Genomic DNA, 17,560 nt, shown 5'->3' with positions numbered 1-17,560 from the left:
TCGACCCGACCCACAAGCCAGTGAAACAGAAGAAGAGACACTGTGCCCCGGATCGGATCCGGGTGGTCGACCAGGAGGTAGACAAGCTCTTGGAGGCAGGATTCATAAGGGAGGTAAGTTACCCCGAGTGGCTGGCAAATGTCGTACTTGTCCGGAAGGCGAGCGGGAAGTGGAGGATGTGTGTCGACTATACCGACCTGAACAAGGCGTCCCCTAAGGATAGCTTTCCGCTTCCGCGGATAGACCAACTGGTCGACGCGACTTCCGGATATCAGCTGCTGTCTTTCATGGACGCCTTCTCCGGTTACAACCAGATAATGATGGCCCCACAGGACGAGGAGAAAACTACCTTTATAACAGACCGGGGGCTGTACTGCTACAAGGTAATGCCCTTCGGTCTGAAGAATGCTGGCGCCACTTACCAGCGCCTCGTCAACAAAATCTTCAAAGAGCAAATCGGCCGGAACATGGAGGTGTACGTGGACGATATGCTGGTGAAGAGCCGCCAGGCAGACCAGCACATCGTGGATCTGGAGGAGACTTTCACCACCTTACGGAAGTTTCGCATGAAGCTGAACCCAGCGAAGTGCGCCTTTGGCGCTTCGGCCGGGAGGTTCCTCGGTTTCATTGTCAACCAGCGGGGTATCGAAGCCAACCCGGACAAAATCAAGGCCATCCAAGGTATGTCCCCTCCGACCAAAGTGAAGGAGGTTCAGGAGCTCGCTGGAAGGGTCGCCGCGCTCGGACGATTTGTGGCAAAATCGGCCGAACGCTGCCAACCATTCTTCAAGGTGTTAAAACGCCCGAAAGACTTCCTCTGGACGGCTGAATGTCAAGCAGCATTCGACCAGCTCAAGGAATACCTGGCGTCTCCTCCCCTACTGTCCAAGCCGCAAGAAGGGGAGATGCTCTACCTCTATCTGGCGGTCTCCCCAACCGCGGTCAGTGCGGTGCTGGTTCGGGAAGAGGCAAAGCTCCAGAAGCCCGTGTACTACATCAGCCGGGTCCTACGGGATGCCGAGACGCAGTATACGAAGGCTGAAAAGATCGCCTTCGCGCTGCTGACCACGACCAGGAGGCTCCGCCCCTATTTCCAGGCCCATTCTGTCACCCTCTTAACTGATCAACCACTACGACAGATCCTCAGCAATCCCGAGAATGCGGGACGGCTGGTGAAGTGGGCAGTAGAACTCGGTGAGTTCGACATCCGCTACCAGCCTCGACCCGCCATCAAGGCCCAGGTGCTCGCGGACTTCCTCGCTGAGTGCACGGTGCAGGAGGCGGAACCTAGACCGCCGGAAACGCCCAGCCTCGACCTTCCGACCTGGACGCTTCACATCGATGGGTCGTCGAACCCCGAGGGTGGAGGGGCCGGGCTGGTCCTTACTAGTCCTGATGGAGTGATAGCCGAGTATGCCTTGAGGTTTGGATTTCCAGTGACCAACAACGAGGCGGAGTACGAGGCCTAGTCGCGGGACTCAAACTCACCGGGGAGCTCGGCATCCGGCGTTTGAAGGTCTTCACCGACTCCCAGCTGGTGGTCGGGCAGGTCCGTGGGGAGTTCGAGGCCCGGAGCCCGACCATGCAGAACTACGTCCGGAAGGTGCAAGCGCTCATTCCCGACCTCGGCAGCGTCGACCTCCAGCAGGTCCCCAGAAGCGAAAATGCCAGGGCCGACAGGTTGTCCCGCTTGGTGGGCGCAGAGGCGCACAACCTGTCGAGGGCAATATACCTGGAGACCCTGGATGCCCCAAGCATCGGCGAGGCTGGGGCGGTGATGGCAATTGATCCGGAGCCGTCTTGGATGGACCCGCTCGTCGCCTACCTCGCCGAAGGGATCCTCCCTGAAGACGAAGATCAAGCTCGGCGACTTGTCAAGAAGTCCGCCCACTACGTACTCTATGAAGGAAGGCTGTATCGGGCCTCGTTCACCGCCCCCCTCTTAAGGTGCCTCCGCCCCTTGGAGGCGGCCTACGTCCTCGGCGAAGTCCACGAGGGCGTCTGCGGATCGCACTTGGGGGCTAGGTCCTTGGCGCACAAGATCATGAGGCAAGGCTATTATTGGCCTACCTTGTTGGAGGACTCGAAGGATCACGTACGGAAATGCGACGCCTGCCAGCGCCCCGCCAACGTCTAGAGAGTCCCTTCTGTCCCCTTGGCACCAATCACCGCACCCTGGCCCTTCGCACAGTGGGGAATGGATATCCTCGGACCATTTCCCGTCGCTTCCGCCCAGCGGAAATTCTTGATTGTTGCAATCGACTACTTCACCAAGTGGGTGGAGGCAGAGCCGCCGGCCACTATCACGGAGGCGCAAGTCCGGAAGTTCGTGAAGAAAAACATCATTGTCCGATTTGGGGTACCCCGGGTCCTCATCTCGGATAATGGACGACAGTTCGACAACAAGCATTTCCGTGACTTCTGCGAGGAGTTCGGGATCGAGCATCGGTTCACATCTGTGTCGCATCCCCAAACCAACGGTGAGGCCGAGGTGACAAATCGGACAATCCTCCAAGGAGTTAAGGCGCGAATCGGTCGGACGAGGCAAGCTTGGGTCGAAGAACTCGAGAACATCCTTTGGGCGTACCGGACCACGCATCGGACCCCTGCCGGGGAGACGCCTTTCGGCCTAACCTATGGCACGGAAGCGGTCGTCCCCGTGGAGCTCGGACTCCCCTTCGCCCCGGGTGGCCGCGCACCGACCCGAGGCCAATTCGGAGCAGCTCCGAGGGAACCTGGACCTCTTGGAAGAAGCGAGGGAAATGGCGCAGGTCCTGGGCACTCCTCGCAAGCAGCAACTGGCCGGTCCGATTTCCCAGGTAACGCCTCAATTAGCATTTAATGGCCTTCTGGTGTTCCCCAGGCGACGCTTCGAGAGGAGGAGAAACACGATCTCAGCTGGCCACGGAGAAACCCCGTCGAGCGGCAAGTGACAGGCGCGTGGCCAACGAGCGGAATTCCCCGAGGCTCGGCCCTCGGATGCCAGGCTAACCCGATGATCATCCCGGGAGCAGACTAGCCTGAAGTCCCGACCGGTCGCCTTGGCTTGCGCCAGCCTTGGCCGACCAACGAGCGGAATTCCCCGAGGCTCGGCCCTCGGATGCCAGGCTAACCCGATGATCATCCCGGGAGCAGACTAGCCTGAAGCCCCGACCGGTCGCCTCGGCTTGCGCCAGCCTTGGCCGACCAACGAGCGGAATTCCCCGAGGCTCGGCCCTCGGATGCCAGGCTAACCCGATGATCATCCCGGGAGCAGACTAGCCTGAAGCCCCGACCGGTCGCCTCGGCTTGCACCAGCCTTGGCCGACCAACGAGCGGAATTTCCTGAGACCTAACCCTCGGATGCCTGGCCTAGCGCCGGAAGAATTTCCTGAGGCCTAACCCTCGGATGCCTGGTCTAGCGCCGGAAGAATTTCCTGAGGCCTAACCCTCGGATGCCTGGCCTAGCGCCGGAAGAATTTCCTGAGGCCTAACCCTCGGATGCCTGGCCTAGCGCCGGAAGAATTTCCTGAGGCCTAACCCTCGGATGCCTGGCCTAGCGCCGGAAGAATTTCCTGAGGCCTAACCCTCGGATGCCTGGCCTAGCGCCGGAAGAATTTCCTGAGGCCTAACCCTCGGATGCTTGGTCTAGCGCCGGAAGAATTTCCTGAGGCCTAACCCTCGGATGCCTGGCCTCGCGCCGGAAGAATTTCCTGAGGCCTAACCCTCGGATGCCTGGCCTGGCGCCGGAAGAATTTTCTGAGGCCTAACCCTCGGATGCCTGGCCTAGCGCCGGAAGAATTTCCTGAGGCCTAACCCTCGGATGCCTGGCCTAGCGCCGGAAGAATTTCCTGAGGCCTAACCCTCGGATGCCTGGCCTAGCGCCGGAAGAATTTCCTGAGGCCTAACCCTCGGATGCCTGGTCTAGCGCCGGAAGAATTTCCTGAGGCCTAACCCTCGGATGCCTGGCCTAGCGCCGGAAGAATTTCCTGAGGCCTAACCCTCGGATGCCTGGCCTAGCGCCGGAAGAATTTCCTGAGGCCTAACCCTCGGATGCCTGGCCTAGCGCCGGAAGAATTTCCTGAGGCCTAACCCTCGGATGCCTGGCCTGGCGCCGGAAGAATTTCCTGAGGCCTAACCCTCGGATGCCTGGCCTGGCGCCGGAAGAATTTCCTGAGGCCTAACCCTCGGATGCCTGGCCTAGCGCCGGAAGAATTTCCTGAGGCCTAACCCTCGGATGCCTGGCCTAGCGCCGGAAGAATTTCCTGAGGCCTAACCCTCGGATGCCTGGCCTAGCGCCGGAAGAATTTCCTGGGCCTAACCCTCGGATGCCTGGTCTAGCGCCGGAAAAATTTCCTGAGGCCTAACCCTCGGATGCCTGGCCTGGTGCCGGAAGAATTTCCTGAGGCCTAACCCTCTGATGCCTGGCCTAGCGCCGGAAGAATTTCCTGAGGCCTAACCCTCGGATGCCTGGCCGAGCGCCGGAAGAATTTCCTGAGGCCTAACCCTCGGATGCCTGGCCTGGTGCCGGAAGAATTTCCTGAGGCCTAACCCTCGGATGCCTGGCCTGGTGCCGGAAGAATTTCCTAAGGCCTAACCCTCGGATGCCTGGCCTAGCGCCGGAAGAATTTCCTGAGGCCTAACCCTCGGATGCCTGGCCTGGTGCCGGAAGAATTTCCTGAGGCCTAACCCTCGGATGCCTGGCCTGGCGCCGGAAGAATTTCCTGAGGCCTAACCCTCGGATGCCTGGCCTAGCGCCGGAAGAATTTCCTGAGGCCTAACCCTCGGATGCCTGGCCTGGTGCCGGAAGAATTTCCTGAGGCCTAACCCTCGGATGCCTAGCCTAGCGCCGAATCGACGCCATTAAGGAAGGATGTCCGCCGAAATCCGCAGACCGCCAGATCAGCGACAACCGCCATACGCCATAAAGAAGGCGGGGAGCTCGGAGCGCGCGCGCCTTTCCGAGGGATGGCGGCAATCTCGAAGCGTCACTCCCTTCACCCGTTCCCCTCCTGGTTCCAGGCTCGGAAGTGGGGGGCTACTGTTACGGGGGAACTTAGCCACCATGCCCCACGTGACCGGCACGCGCGCCCAGGAAGACTACGGCTGCCCCTTGATCCAGCAATCCGACCTCGGGTCGGATATCTTCGGCTCCGCAGCCCGACCCCGAGTCGGCTGCCCCTTGATCCAGCAATCCGACCTCGGGTCGGATATCTTCGGCTCCGCAGCCCGACCCCGAGTCGGCTGCCCCTTGATCCAGCAATCCGACCCCAAGTCGGCAATCTCTTGACAACAACAGACTGTTCCCCTGAGGCACGCCGCGCCCTCCTGCTCCACTACTCCCTGCAACGGCCGTATCCGGCGCTGCCCCACGATCCCCTGTAACAGCCGTACAAAGCGGAGCTCCACTACGCCCTGCCATGGCCGTACCCAGCGCTGCCCCACGACGCCCTGTAACGACCATGTCAGTGGCAACCCCATCGGGCCACACGATGACCAATCCCCAGAAAAACCCCCCAGCCTGATATATATGCGGCTGGGGGGAAGGGGGAGGGTAAGCAAGATTTTCCAGAGTATTATCTTACCTGCTACCTCTCCTTCTCCTTCGATCTTCCCTAACTTGATCGTCGGAGGGCCCCCACTACCCCGGTGGTGGTGCGAGGCTTGCTTGCAGGTTTCCCGGCGGAAGGTGGAGCGCAACCGAAGTAATTCCAAGGGAACCCCGTTCACACCGCTGTGCCAATCGTTCTCGGTTTGGACCCCCAGCAACAGTTACTTTCGATGATATTTGAATAATTCATATGCTACTTTCTATCTTCTGATATGTTTCTTCATGCATGATTTAGGTGCGAAGATGTTATGTAGGGTTGGCAATGTTTAACCGTTTAATTTGTTTCAACTTGTTATAGATCGAGCTATATTACATATTTAATCAAATATAGATTTGAATGTGTATTTTTGACCGATTTAACAAATAAGTCGGATTTGGTTTCATAGATTTTTTTATCTATCATATATCTGACCCAACTCATATCTTATCCAATCCAACTTGCTTGCCACCTGTACTATTATGTAGGTCTAGATTGTGAGATCTTATGCAGGTTTGCTAAATAAAAACTCGTATGTTTGTGTGCATCAAAATAATAAGATTGATGTCTGCCCTTCTTTTTGTTTGAACAAAAAAGAAAAAAAATTCTATTGGAGTACGAGCCTGCATAGTTTATATTTTTTGTTAATAAAATTGTTTTTTTTTTTAATCTAGAACTTGGATAAGGCGATAGAATTCCCGCAGACTAGAGCGGCAAACATCTAAACAAGCTCACAGATACTGTCCCAGAAATCCAACATGACCCATCTTGACCTAGCATAAATTTTATAAATTTTGAGTATAAATTTTATCTTATTTAGATACATAATAATTAAAAAAACTAAATGGCAATCATTATTTTTGTATACAAAGGCCGTTACTGTAACAAAAAGATAAGGAGAAAATGACCATGAATGGAAAAGACTATTAACCATCGAGGTGGTAGCACGGTGGAAACGGGGTTTGATTCCATCGGAGTGGCTCAGGTTCGAAATGCACGAGCGTCGATTAAATATGGAGACCGGATGCCCCTCGCCTGGTTTATCCTATGGAGTCGCTATCTGGTCTGCCATTACTTAGGTGGACTGGTGTGGCGTACTCACATGAAGATAGGACTGCCATGCTGATGGGGCTCTACCACAGATAGAGAGGATATGAGTAAAAAAAATGTTCTACCTATATCGAACACTCTCCAGCGGAGAGGGGGCCCAGTGGAGGTTGCTATGCGGGTGAGGTTCTCCTCATCCTCTCTTTTCTTTTTCTTTTTTTTCAAGAAAAAAAAAAGAAAGAAGAAGAAAAAAAAAAAAAGGGTATTATGACGGCGGTTATGCACTGACGTTGTCGCAACTTCAGTTTCACTATTTTGACCTCGGATGAGCAGAACGGTTTTTTTTTTCACCCGTCCGAAATCCAAAAGCAATCCCAAGTTGCACGCCTCTCTCATCTTCGACTCTCATATTAAAGAACGGGGATAGCAGAAGACCCAAGAAACCAAGAAAGACGGAGAAAGAAAGACTTGCTCTTCTTGAGGTAAGGAGATATTCTTCTTCGCCTGAAACCTCTCGTCTCCATCTTTTTCTTCATCGGTGAGTGTCTGCGATCCTTCATCGCCGTAGGTGATTAATGCTTTCTTGTTCCTTTTTGGCAAAGAATCTGCGAATTTTGATCGGCCCTAATAGCAATCGTTCAAAAAGAAAATTGGGTGCAGATTTGCTGGAATTAATTTGTAGCTGCGGTTTGATATGTGGGAACTGAAAACGAAGAAAATTGAAAAGTTTGATGGGATTCAACTGCTATGAATTTCTTGTGTTTTAATTATGCCGAGTCTGTGGTTGCGAGTTATGGATTGGCACCATTTCAATTCTCTTCACTGTTTATTGCGTTGTGTAGAGATTGTTTTCTCGGACCAAGAACTTTTGTGGAATTAGTATCCTTATTTGTGGAAACCCTAATTTACAAATTCTATCATCTGGCGATGAGGATTGCTTGGTTTTAGATGCATCTCCCAACTGGCATGATGTTCTTGAAAAGTAGAAAATGTTTATGCCGAGTCTGTGGTTGCGAGTTATGGACTGACGCCATTTCAATTATCTTCACTGTTTATTGCGTTGTGTAGAGATTGTTTTCTCGGACTAGGAACTTTTGTGGAATTAGCATCCTTATTTGTGGAAACCCTAATTTTACAAATTCTATCATCTGGCGGTGAGGATTGCTTGGTTTTAGATGCATCTCCCAATATGATGTTCTTGAAAAGTAGAAAATGTTGATATTAAAGATCTTGGTTTCTTTGCTTGGTCAGGATGCTGATTATCTGTGGCCGGTGTGGGGATATTATCTGTCTAAATATTGGAGAAGTGGTTAAATTATGCTCAACTGTCATAATCTTGTACTGATAATTGTTTGCTTAAGGCTAGCTTGTTACTATTGATTTATGTCATCTACCTAATGCCTTCCTGTGCAATTTTGATTTATTCAAGAATAATATTAGGACTTACATAAAAAAAAAGAATAATATTAGGACTTCGTAGCTGCATGGCTTTTTCATGTTGATGAGTGTAATAAGGAAAGTAACCTCTTGCAACCTGAACTGTTATTGATATTTCTGTGTTTGTTGTTATACATTTAAGCTGACTTTTTTGTCATATGACAACAATAGCTTCCTGAAATCATCTGCTGTATATTTTTCTGCAGAATATTTTCTCTGGTATTCAACACTCCACTACATATGTGGCATACAAAATCTCACCGCAAGCATGGGCAACAAGTTACTTTTCCTTCTGGGAATTCCAAGGAATATAGGCAAACAGCAAACTTTATCCCTGACAATTTCAGCTCACTTGACCAGGTATTTACTTGGGCTTAGTATCTGCCCAGTTTCATGTTCTTTCTAGTCTGATAGAACTCTGTAACTATGAACTCAGATAGATTAAAAATTAGGAATTTGATAGATGGTTGACTATCTTAAGCAGTAGAAATTATCTGATCAATAGGTTGTTCCTTAATGAAGGATGAGTCCTCACGATGTCTCAAAGGCCTAAACATCTTCAACCCATTTAAGTGGAAACCTTTACATATCATAAACATCATTAGATTCAATTATCTGTGGTATCTTATGTCTTCTCCCATGCTTCTTATATGCATTTTTTTCCTGTATAAAATTCTTTTTTGAAAAAGTACAAGTTTGGCTGCCATCATTTGCAGTGTTGTCTTATATGTCTAGTTATCACCACTTAGCATGAAAATGTGCAACTTTGACATATCAAAAAAGAGAAGGTAGAACCTATAAAGGTTCTTTTTTGGTTCATCTCTGGAGGTGAATCCCTCAGCCTTGTGTCACAGTTGAGAAGTGAAGGTCAGAATCTTTCTTCTAACACAGGGCAAGTGATAAAGACATAACGGATTTGCTATGCTTTTTAATATAATGCTTCTAAGATATCAGCATTCACTCAAATATTATTGATCGACCTCATAGTGGTGATCGTATGAATATTTTGATTCATTCATATCATTGTTGATGAGCTTATGTGCACAGGTTCTCCAACAATCATTCTCAAGATAAATCTGGTTCAAGATTCACCTGGCTTTTATATTCCATTTCTAAATACCACTATTCATTGATTGACATTGAGATTTGCCATGCCAGCACCCAACTGTTACATTTTAAAACGTGGTTATAGTAATGTTAGTTTGACATTTAATGTATAACTTATTTTTCATTTTCAGGTTATTTCTGCATTGAGAGAAGCTGGACTTGAGTCCTCAAATTTAATTCTAGGTATTGACTTCACAAAAAGCAACGAATGGACAGGTGATGTGATGGATTTCTGTCAAAAAGTGGAGACCATTTTGTTTTCTGTTTTTTGATATCTTTTAAAAGAATTCATTGTTTTTTGTTAGCTAAGCGAAAGTAACATTATTATCTGCCGGTTGTAGGTAAGTATTCTTTTAGTAGAAGATCTCTTCATGCTATTGGTGATACACCTAATCCCTATGAGCAAGCCATTTCAATAATTGGGCGTACATTGTCTCCATTTGATGAGGACAATTTGATACCATGTTTTGGTTTTGGTGATGGTAAGTTGCTTTTCTCCTTTTACTTTCATAATTATATTTGAAGGTTTGTTCATGCCATTAGTTTTTCTTAGTTACTTACATAATTTACCTTTAATTTCATAGCTTCGACACATGACCACTCTGTCTTCAGCTTTTACCCTGATTGCCATCCTTGTAATGGTTTTGAGGAGGCTCTTGCACGATACAGAGAGATTGCTCCTTACCTAAACTTGTCAGGTTTGAATTGTTTCTTCCTTTCTATTGCTGTCTCTTGGGAATAAATTGACTATTCAGCATTTGTAGAAGTATAGTTTATAGTCATTCAGCACTTGCTATGGAAGGTTTTATATGTGAATTAAAACCATTCAGAATGGAGTATAAATGGCATAAAAATACAAATTGATATCTTACTGTTTAATAATCTCAAAGAATATATCTTACTGCTTAATGTGCACTTGTGCAACTATGGCGTCATGTGCTACAAGTGGTCCCACATGGACTTGATGCATTGCCCGACTTTGTGGACCATTTGTCATGTGCAGCACAACTACAATATAAAGAGCATAGGCACAAAGAAACGACACTCAATCTTAGTTGCAAGAAACTTCTTGGGTAATGTACCTGCTTCAAAATCCCGCAGAATCACAAAATCACACCCAATTCCTATGCACTTTCTTATTTCCAGTTTTGCGACATATTTGTGGTGTTAACTTTTTAAAGTTTGTGCTCTTATAAGTTCTTAGACCTTGTGTCTGTGGGCAAGAAAGTGCATGTTAGGAGGAAAAAAAAAAGGACGGGCTAGTGCATGAGGCTCCCACTATTATGGGATCTAGGGAGGGTCAAATGTATGCAGTAGTACCCCTGCATGTGGAGAGGCCATTTGCATATTTTGAAACCATGAACTGTGTAGATCACAATGGGGCAACCTAAAGATCAATTAGCAGGATGGGCTACCTTCCTTGATATTTACATAGTTTAAACTCACAAACTTAAGAGATACCTGTCAAATATTTCAAGACTTGGAATGGCAAGGTTTATACATAAAGAACTATATTCATCTTCGAGTCTTAATTATAAGCCAATACTAAATTAAGACATAACGGAAATTAAAATTTTTAATAAGACAAAGTATGCTGGAAATAAAATGTAGATAGATAATCAAGGAAATGTAAACTAGAAGAATCCAGCAAAAAAAGAGAAAAAAGTACAAAAATATGTCTTACTCTTGAAACTCATATCTAGATGTACTTAGGTGTTGCTCAACATGGCACATCATTTCATAGTATGTATCATGTTGGTGTGTTACAAGCAGATAACATTGGCATGGTACAAGTTGCATGCCAGCATTTGTCATGATGCGTGCAAGTATCGGAACCAAGGATTTAGATCACGCTTAAATGAGATAGTACCATCAATATTGTATTGTTATATCCGGAAACTAAGATCAGGACACTTGTGGGACACTAGTTAATTAATGGGCCAAGATATCCTATCCATCCAGCTGAAACTAGTCAGAATCAGTGAGTACCAAGGTCGGTTTGGCTGGTACTAGGCATGACCTACCTCATAGTGCAGACAAAGACCAAGAAATAGAGAGCAGGGGGCAGGGGGGAGGTCCACTCGCCTTCCCTTAGGTTTAGTCATGGGAGGAAATGCAGACGTTAACTGAGAAATAGAGAAGGGGGAGGAGAGAGGGGAGCGAGAGAGAGAGCGAGAGAGGAAGGGAGATGATAAAGGATGGGAAGGACGGCGCATCAGGCCATATAGAAAAGGTTTTCGACATTCACTCAAATTCTCGTATAAGAAAAAGTTTTTAAAGAAATTGAACAACAAAAATAAAAAGTTGGCATCTAGACACCATAACATCCCAAGAGTCGGAGTGGAAGCATCACAGTTCTGTCCTGATCCGAGACACAACTGGTACATGGCTCGATACTGGTATCTTGAACCTTGATTGCCAAGGCATGATATTAACCATCCATTCGACACACAACGAACAGGCGGTACTTCAATCCTATCTGATATTTGTGCAAGACTTTTTCCATGTTCTTGGTGAATTTATCTTAAATATGTTATGCAGAGCTCTTTTAGGTTTTAACAGTGAAGATAGTTTTTTTATAAGAAAAATTGTGTAAATATTTTTATTCATTAACATTGACTTGTTATTTTTCTTTGCAGCAGAAGCGTTTATCTTATTGTCTTATGTATATAGTTTATGCTAGTGATCCATGTTGATCCAGCAGTGTTGTAAATTGTATGAAAAATTACAATGCTTGGATGACTTGCGACTTTCTGTTATACTCCAACAATTTCATCACTAATTTGTTTGGCATTCATGCCATGATCCTTTCTTGCACCTGGTTTGCAGGCCCAACCTCATTTGCTCCAGTTATCCGTGCAGCTATTCAGGTTGTTGAAAAAAATAACTGGCAGTACCATGTGCTTGTCATTATTGCTGATGGGCAGGTAAAGAGATTTACATTATTGGATGTTTTCATTTGACTTACTATATCTACATTTTCTGCTTCATTGACAAGTATAGGTTACCAGGAATTCAAACGTACCACATGGCAAATCAAGTCCACAAGAACATGCAACCATAGAAGCAATAGTTGATGCCAGGTAAACCATTGAAATAAGCTCATCAACTCTATACTGTACTCCTGATACTTTATTCTAATGCATTTTGCTCATTCAGCTATTATCCCCTTTCAATCATAATGGTTGGTGTGGGTGATGGACCATGGGATGCGATGCAACAGTTTGATGATTGCATTCCTCAGCGGGCGTTTGATAATTTTCAGGTAACTGTACATCTGATAGTTTCCTTGTGATAATACCAAGTAGCTTGTTAAACTTTTTTAACTATAAAAATATTGAGTTTACGGATGTTCTTATGTTAAACATACTGCTTTGCTGGCTATCAGTCTGCTGGATATACATTATGCTTACAGAAGTCAATGCTTACCAACCATATGACCAAGAATCCTCTCGTGTTTAAAGCCAAGAAAAAGAAGGGTGTTTATGTTGTTATAAAAAGTGCATGAAATGAACAATTATTTTGTAAAAGAACCTCACTTGCTTTTATATGAGGAGATTACCTCATTATTTCACTAGTTACACAGTTATCCAGTCGTTTGTACAATATTGCAATGAACATAAATATTGAATTGTCTTCTAGAAGAGAACAAGAAAGAATTATAAATTAGCTAGGATGAGGGGAGGAAAAGTTGTATGCATTAGATGCATTAAGAGCGAGGGTAATTTGATTTGTTAAAGATAGAAAAACTAAATAAAGATGGAAAGCTTTCATTTTTGAATAGAGGTTCTACAAAAGGAATTCTTTTGGGAAGGGCCATGGTTGAGGAGTGAGGGAGTCACCTTTTTTTTTCTTTTCTTTTTCTTTTTGGAGTTGGGGAGGTTCACTTCAAATTCCAAATTAGAGATGACTTTGAGAAATGAAGCAAAAGGGTTGGGTATTAGGGTTGGATAAAATACCAACTGAGGCATGAACAAACATAGGAGAAATTAGATTGATTTCATTAGCTAGGTTATTGAGTGAGATATTTAAAATCAGGCTAATATCAAATGACTAAAGAACTAATTTGGTTCCCATACATACGAACAAAGGCAGTATTTTTTTTGAAAAAAAAACCCATCTATAACAAGTACTGTAAACCACACTATCACTTTGTTGGAAAGAAGAACAGTATAGAGCTCAAGGAAAAATGTTAAAGAACTGGTCCAAGTTTCTGCCATGAAGTTGAGCAATATATAACTTGAGCAATTTTTGCAAAGATTAAGAGACAAAAGAAAAAAAAAATTGTTTTCATCAACTTTAAGAAACATTTTTTCCTTATTTTCAATTTTCCATTTCTTAGGTTCATGTTTTTTCATAGTTTTTTTAATTTCTTAAACAATATCTGCCAAGGCATTGACTTAGTGCTTATAGCCTTGTATAATTGCAATGCTTTTGCCACCCATCTGCATAGATTAGTCGCCTATACTATGACCATTACTTATTTCATTCTTCAATATGTTCCTTTATTCATGGAGCCTATAATGGATATGTGCATGTACTGTTTGGATCATGGACTTATAGGAGGTGAAAACAAGACATACCAACTTAATGATAAAATTATGATATAATTGTTGGTTGCTGTGAGGCTTAAATCCTGTTGTTTAAATCACTTTTTTAATGCTCTAACCAATAAAGCTATAGGACCAGCATATTGTGGAAGCTGAATCTGTATGCTTTATTGATGGTCATCAACTTTCAAGATTTATAAGAAGTTAGATTATGCTTAAAAAAATTCAAAAATTTTACCTTTTTATTGTTTAAATCTTTATGAGGAATTGGAATGGATCTCACAAATCCTGTCTGCTCCTGCCCCCAGTATATATAGAAGTGTGATCCTGAAAATTATTTTAGACAGCACCTGACCAGTTGGATATCAAGGAAGCTAGGCACCTTGAAGACAATGACTTGCCTAGTAAATTGTATATAGGAGCTGAAATCTGCCATGGAAACTGAGAACTGCCCGTGCTACCAACTGAAAGCTGGGTTGGAGTATGATAAGTTAGAACCATAGATTTAGGAAGTGGGATGCAGGAAATGGTGGTATGAATTAATATAACAAAAGACAAACTTATTTTGTGAGTCTTAAAGGAAAAGAAAAGAAATGTGATATGTTTGTTCCATCAACATAGATTTGTAAGAGTTCCAGCAACTTCTAAAATGTAAATGGCATAATGTTTTCTGAATGAAACCGATCCTGTTAGATTTAGAGTACGAAGTCAATCCAAGAAGGCAGCTTTCCAGAAACCCAGGTTCTACAGGGTTAGCTATAAACACATACTGCTTTAGGATACTCTGAATTTCCCACATGGCAGATTTTGACCACGTGTGCAGATGATTGGGGTATAATGGCTACTTTGGGTGGAGCATACACTGCAGTGCTGGTCTCACATCTTTCCCAGTTACCCTGCCTGTGAGCAGTAAATAGATCAAAAGTTGATGAGAAATGAATTCATCTGCTAAAGTTTGTTTTGTGTTGCCATCTACAAGTAGTGCTGACTTATTTCTTCCTGAAGGAAAAATAAAATGGCCACATTTTGTGATAAAGGGAATTCAAGCTGACCATTGTCATTCATCATCTGTAACATACAAAACTTCAATATATTTCCTAAGTAAATTATTTCAGAATAGAACCTCATCGGTATTTTGCTCCTTTTGTTATTTACTTATTTCACTAATGCATTTTCAATGATTGTTGTCTTTTCAGTATACTTATGTGAATGTGGAAAGGGGCTGCATATTCTTTGTTCCCTCTTCTGATTCGAACTTTGGTCATTTCAGTTTGTGAACTTCACGAATATCATGTCCTCAAACATGGAAATATCAAAGAAAGAAGCAGCATTTGCACTTGCGGCACTGATGGAAATTCCCTTGCAATATAAAGCCACACAACGCCTCCAACCCACAGAGTAAGTCTGGGGAACATTCTATACTGATAGTTGTATGGTGTTGCCAGACTCTGTCAATGATCTGGGAGTTTCTAATACCAAGCTTCTGCTCTCTCACAGAAAGCAAAGGGATAAGATAGATGCCCCTAAGATTCTTCCTCCTCCAAGTGCTGTAATTGAACATGATAATGCAAGAAATTCTTATCATTGGCCAGAAACCTCCCAGTCTACTGGTTACAATGCTCCAGTAGAGCAGGTAGGGTTTTCTTCCCATCCATACGCCCTTTTTGGTTTTCAAATGGTTAACTGCCTTAACAAATATTTGCTGCTTTTCAAGGCCTGCCCTATTTGCTTGACAAATCCAAAGGATATGGCATTCGGATGTGGCCATTTGGTAAGCTTTACCTCAACCTACATGTCTAAACAAATCACATAAATGAAGGATGGTGTGGCATCAATTTATTTAATTTACTTAAAGGTGGAGATACTTTATGCTGGATCATTCTAGGTGTTCAAAATATAATTTGCTTGCGATGCTGAAGCAGTTGAGACCTGGTATAATAGTCCACAATATTTGAGAACAATCATCTAGTTTTCAACTAGAACCTAAATTCCATCTACTTTATTTTTTTTTAGGTGAAAAGTTGAATCATTATATTTCAAGAAGTTGGAAACTTTGAATAGCATTACAGGGCATTGGTATCATAAACCTGAAGTTAGGTGTTTTTTATTACTGTTCTATTTAACCAGCATCACATGACCTGCCTGCATCTTGTTGAAGCGTCATAGAATTTGTGATGAATGATGATGAAGCCACTAGTTTATTTGTTTGCTACATATGCTTGAAACAAAAAATTGATGCTATTCGGACAATAACAAAGCTCTCCAGATTCTGCAAAAATGACAAAACCTGAGAAGTATCAAATAATAATTCAGTATTATATAATAAACATTTTCTATATAATAGATATGTAATTATAAGAAGAGCAACATATTATATTGAATCTTACCTTATTATTATCATGGTGTAATGATGGAAATATATGAATGTACATATTCTCTAGAATATATGCCGATGCCAATTTTCTATACTTTATATTCACAATTATTGGAGGTACATCATATTGTATTAATTCAAGAATTCCCCATATAAAACATGAGAAAAATTAGTATAATGAATATCTCCCAACATTCTTGTTGCTGATACAACCTGTGAATTAGTTTTTTTCCAACTAAGATAATAGCATTACAGTTATAACGGTCGTATATGGAATATCTGATTTATTGCTTTGTTTGTCTATTATTAGTCTAGTCTTTGTTAGGAATTATCTGTTTAAACCTGTTAGGAGTTATATGTGGCAAACCCTATGATAATTCCCATGGTCCTAGTTAAAAATTTGATTTTTCCTGCTTAGATAAATTATTCACTAATATATGTCTGGCTTAGGAATTTTAGTGGTTCAAGTAATAAGCTGACTTCAACTTTGTTATATAAGTTGGACTATTCCAATAAGCCTTTTTATTCATATATTATGTTTTTACTAATAATGTAAATAAAAATAATTCTATAACAAGCCATGCTAGTGAAAAATGGTGCTGCCACATTTAATGTGTATGTGGGTGTGCCTTTTCAAGCTCAATCATGCATATAATCTTAAGACGATTCATTATTTTGTCTTCCAATTTCTTGGAGTGATTAAACTTGCTTCCAAGTTCCAGCATTAGTCTTAGCCCCGAGACTTTTATGGCAAATAGGCATGACATTACTCTTTTTTAGCTGAAGCATGACAGCTGAAGGTCATATTTGAAAAACTTACCCGAAAATTATTGGTACAAATTATACTTTTTATCATAGTAAAACCCTTCGTGTATGCCCTAAGATTATCTGTTGAAGCTTGTGTTGGAAAGGTGATTTGTCTTTCCTTTTTTAATTTGAGCTCATTATTTAGAATGAGGTCATAACTTTTGCAACTTCTTCCTTTCTTTGTTAAGACTTGCAAGGATTGTGGTGCAACATTATCGACATGCCCCTTATGCCGGGCACCCATAAGTACGCGCCTGAGACTCTTCGCTTGAGATGATCTGTACCAAATGATAAGGGTCATTTGTCTACCGTGTTGCTGCTAACGGGATTGGGCAGTTGTTTGGCAATGCATTACTAATTAGGATGCTGCTTAATCAATGTGCATGATACCATCGAGCTTGCTTTCTGTTAAAAAGGCAAAGGAAAGAGGCCTCAAATCTCAATGCCTAAATCAAAGAAGGCATGCTTGATATTGTAAATTATTGGAAGTGCAGAAATTGGTTATAGATTAATTAATTTTCAACAGCACCACTGTGGGGCTGTTTCCAGCTGTTCTGAATAAGTCAGCAGGTAAAAACTTATTTCGATATAAATATTCCAAGACACCTTATATGTATTATTTGTTGCATAAACCGCTTTGGTTTACAAACCTTCCTCTTCCCCAAGTTACA

General features: G+C 43.8%; 1 protein-coding gene across 3 annotated transcripts; it reads left to right on the top strand.

The window, feature by feature from the left end:
- Positions 1-6,961: 6,961 nt before the first annotated feature.
- Positions 6,962-17,538, top strand: LOC103701349 (E3 ubiquitin-protein ligase RGLG3-like). 3 transcript variants are annotated; one of them, XM_008783379.6, is made up of 12 exons: positions 6,962-7,096; positions 8,258-8,411; positions 9,290-9,374; positions 9,500-9,640; positions 9,743-9,856; positions 12,021-12,085; positions 12,162-12,241; positions 12,318-12,423; positions 14,979-15,106; positions 15,206-15,341; positions 15,423-15,479; positions 17,078-17,538. In XM_008783379.6, exons 2-12 carry the CDS (start codon positions 8,292-8,294, stop codon positions 17,159-17,161), a joined length of 1,116 nt encoding a protein of 371 aa, XP_008781601.3. In that variant the 5' UTR covers positions 6,962-7,096; positions 8,258-8,291; the 3' UTR covers positions 17,162-17,538. The 3 variants fall into 3 exon arrangements, with proteins under 3 accessions (XP_008781601.3, XP_008781600.3, XP_088576567.2); XM_008783378.6 differs by having other exon boundaries at positions 11,988-12,085; XM_088720441.2 differs by having other exon boundaries at positions 7,023-7,152; positions 11,988-12,085.
- The last annotated feature ends 22 nt before the right edge of the window (positions 17,539-17,560 follow it).

Source organism: Phoenix dactylifera, chromosome 4, assembly GCF_051530095.1.
Source record: "Phoenix dactylifera cultivar Ajwa chromosome 4, Ajwa_hap1_PhDact_Kaust_v1.1, whole genome shotgun sequence".
Lineage (NCBI taxonomy): Eukaryota > Viridiplantae > Streptophyta > Magnoliopsida > Arecales > Arecaceae > Phoenix > Phoenix dactylifera.
Note: the sequence above shows the minus strand (reverse complement) of the source record. Positions and strands in the feature narration are given on the sequence as shown.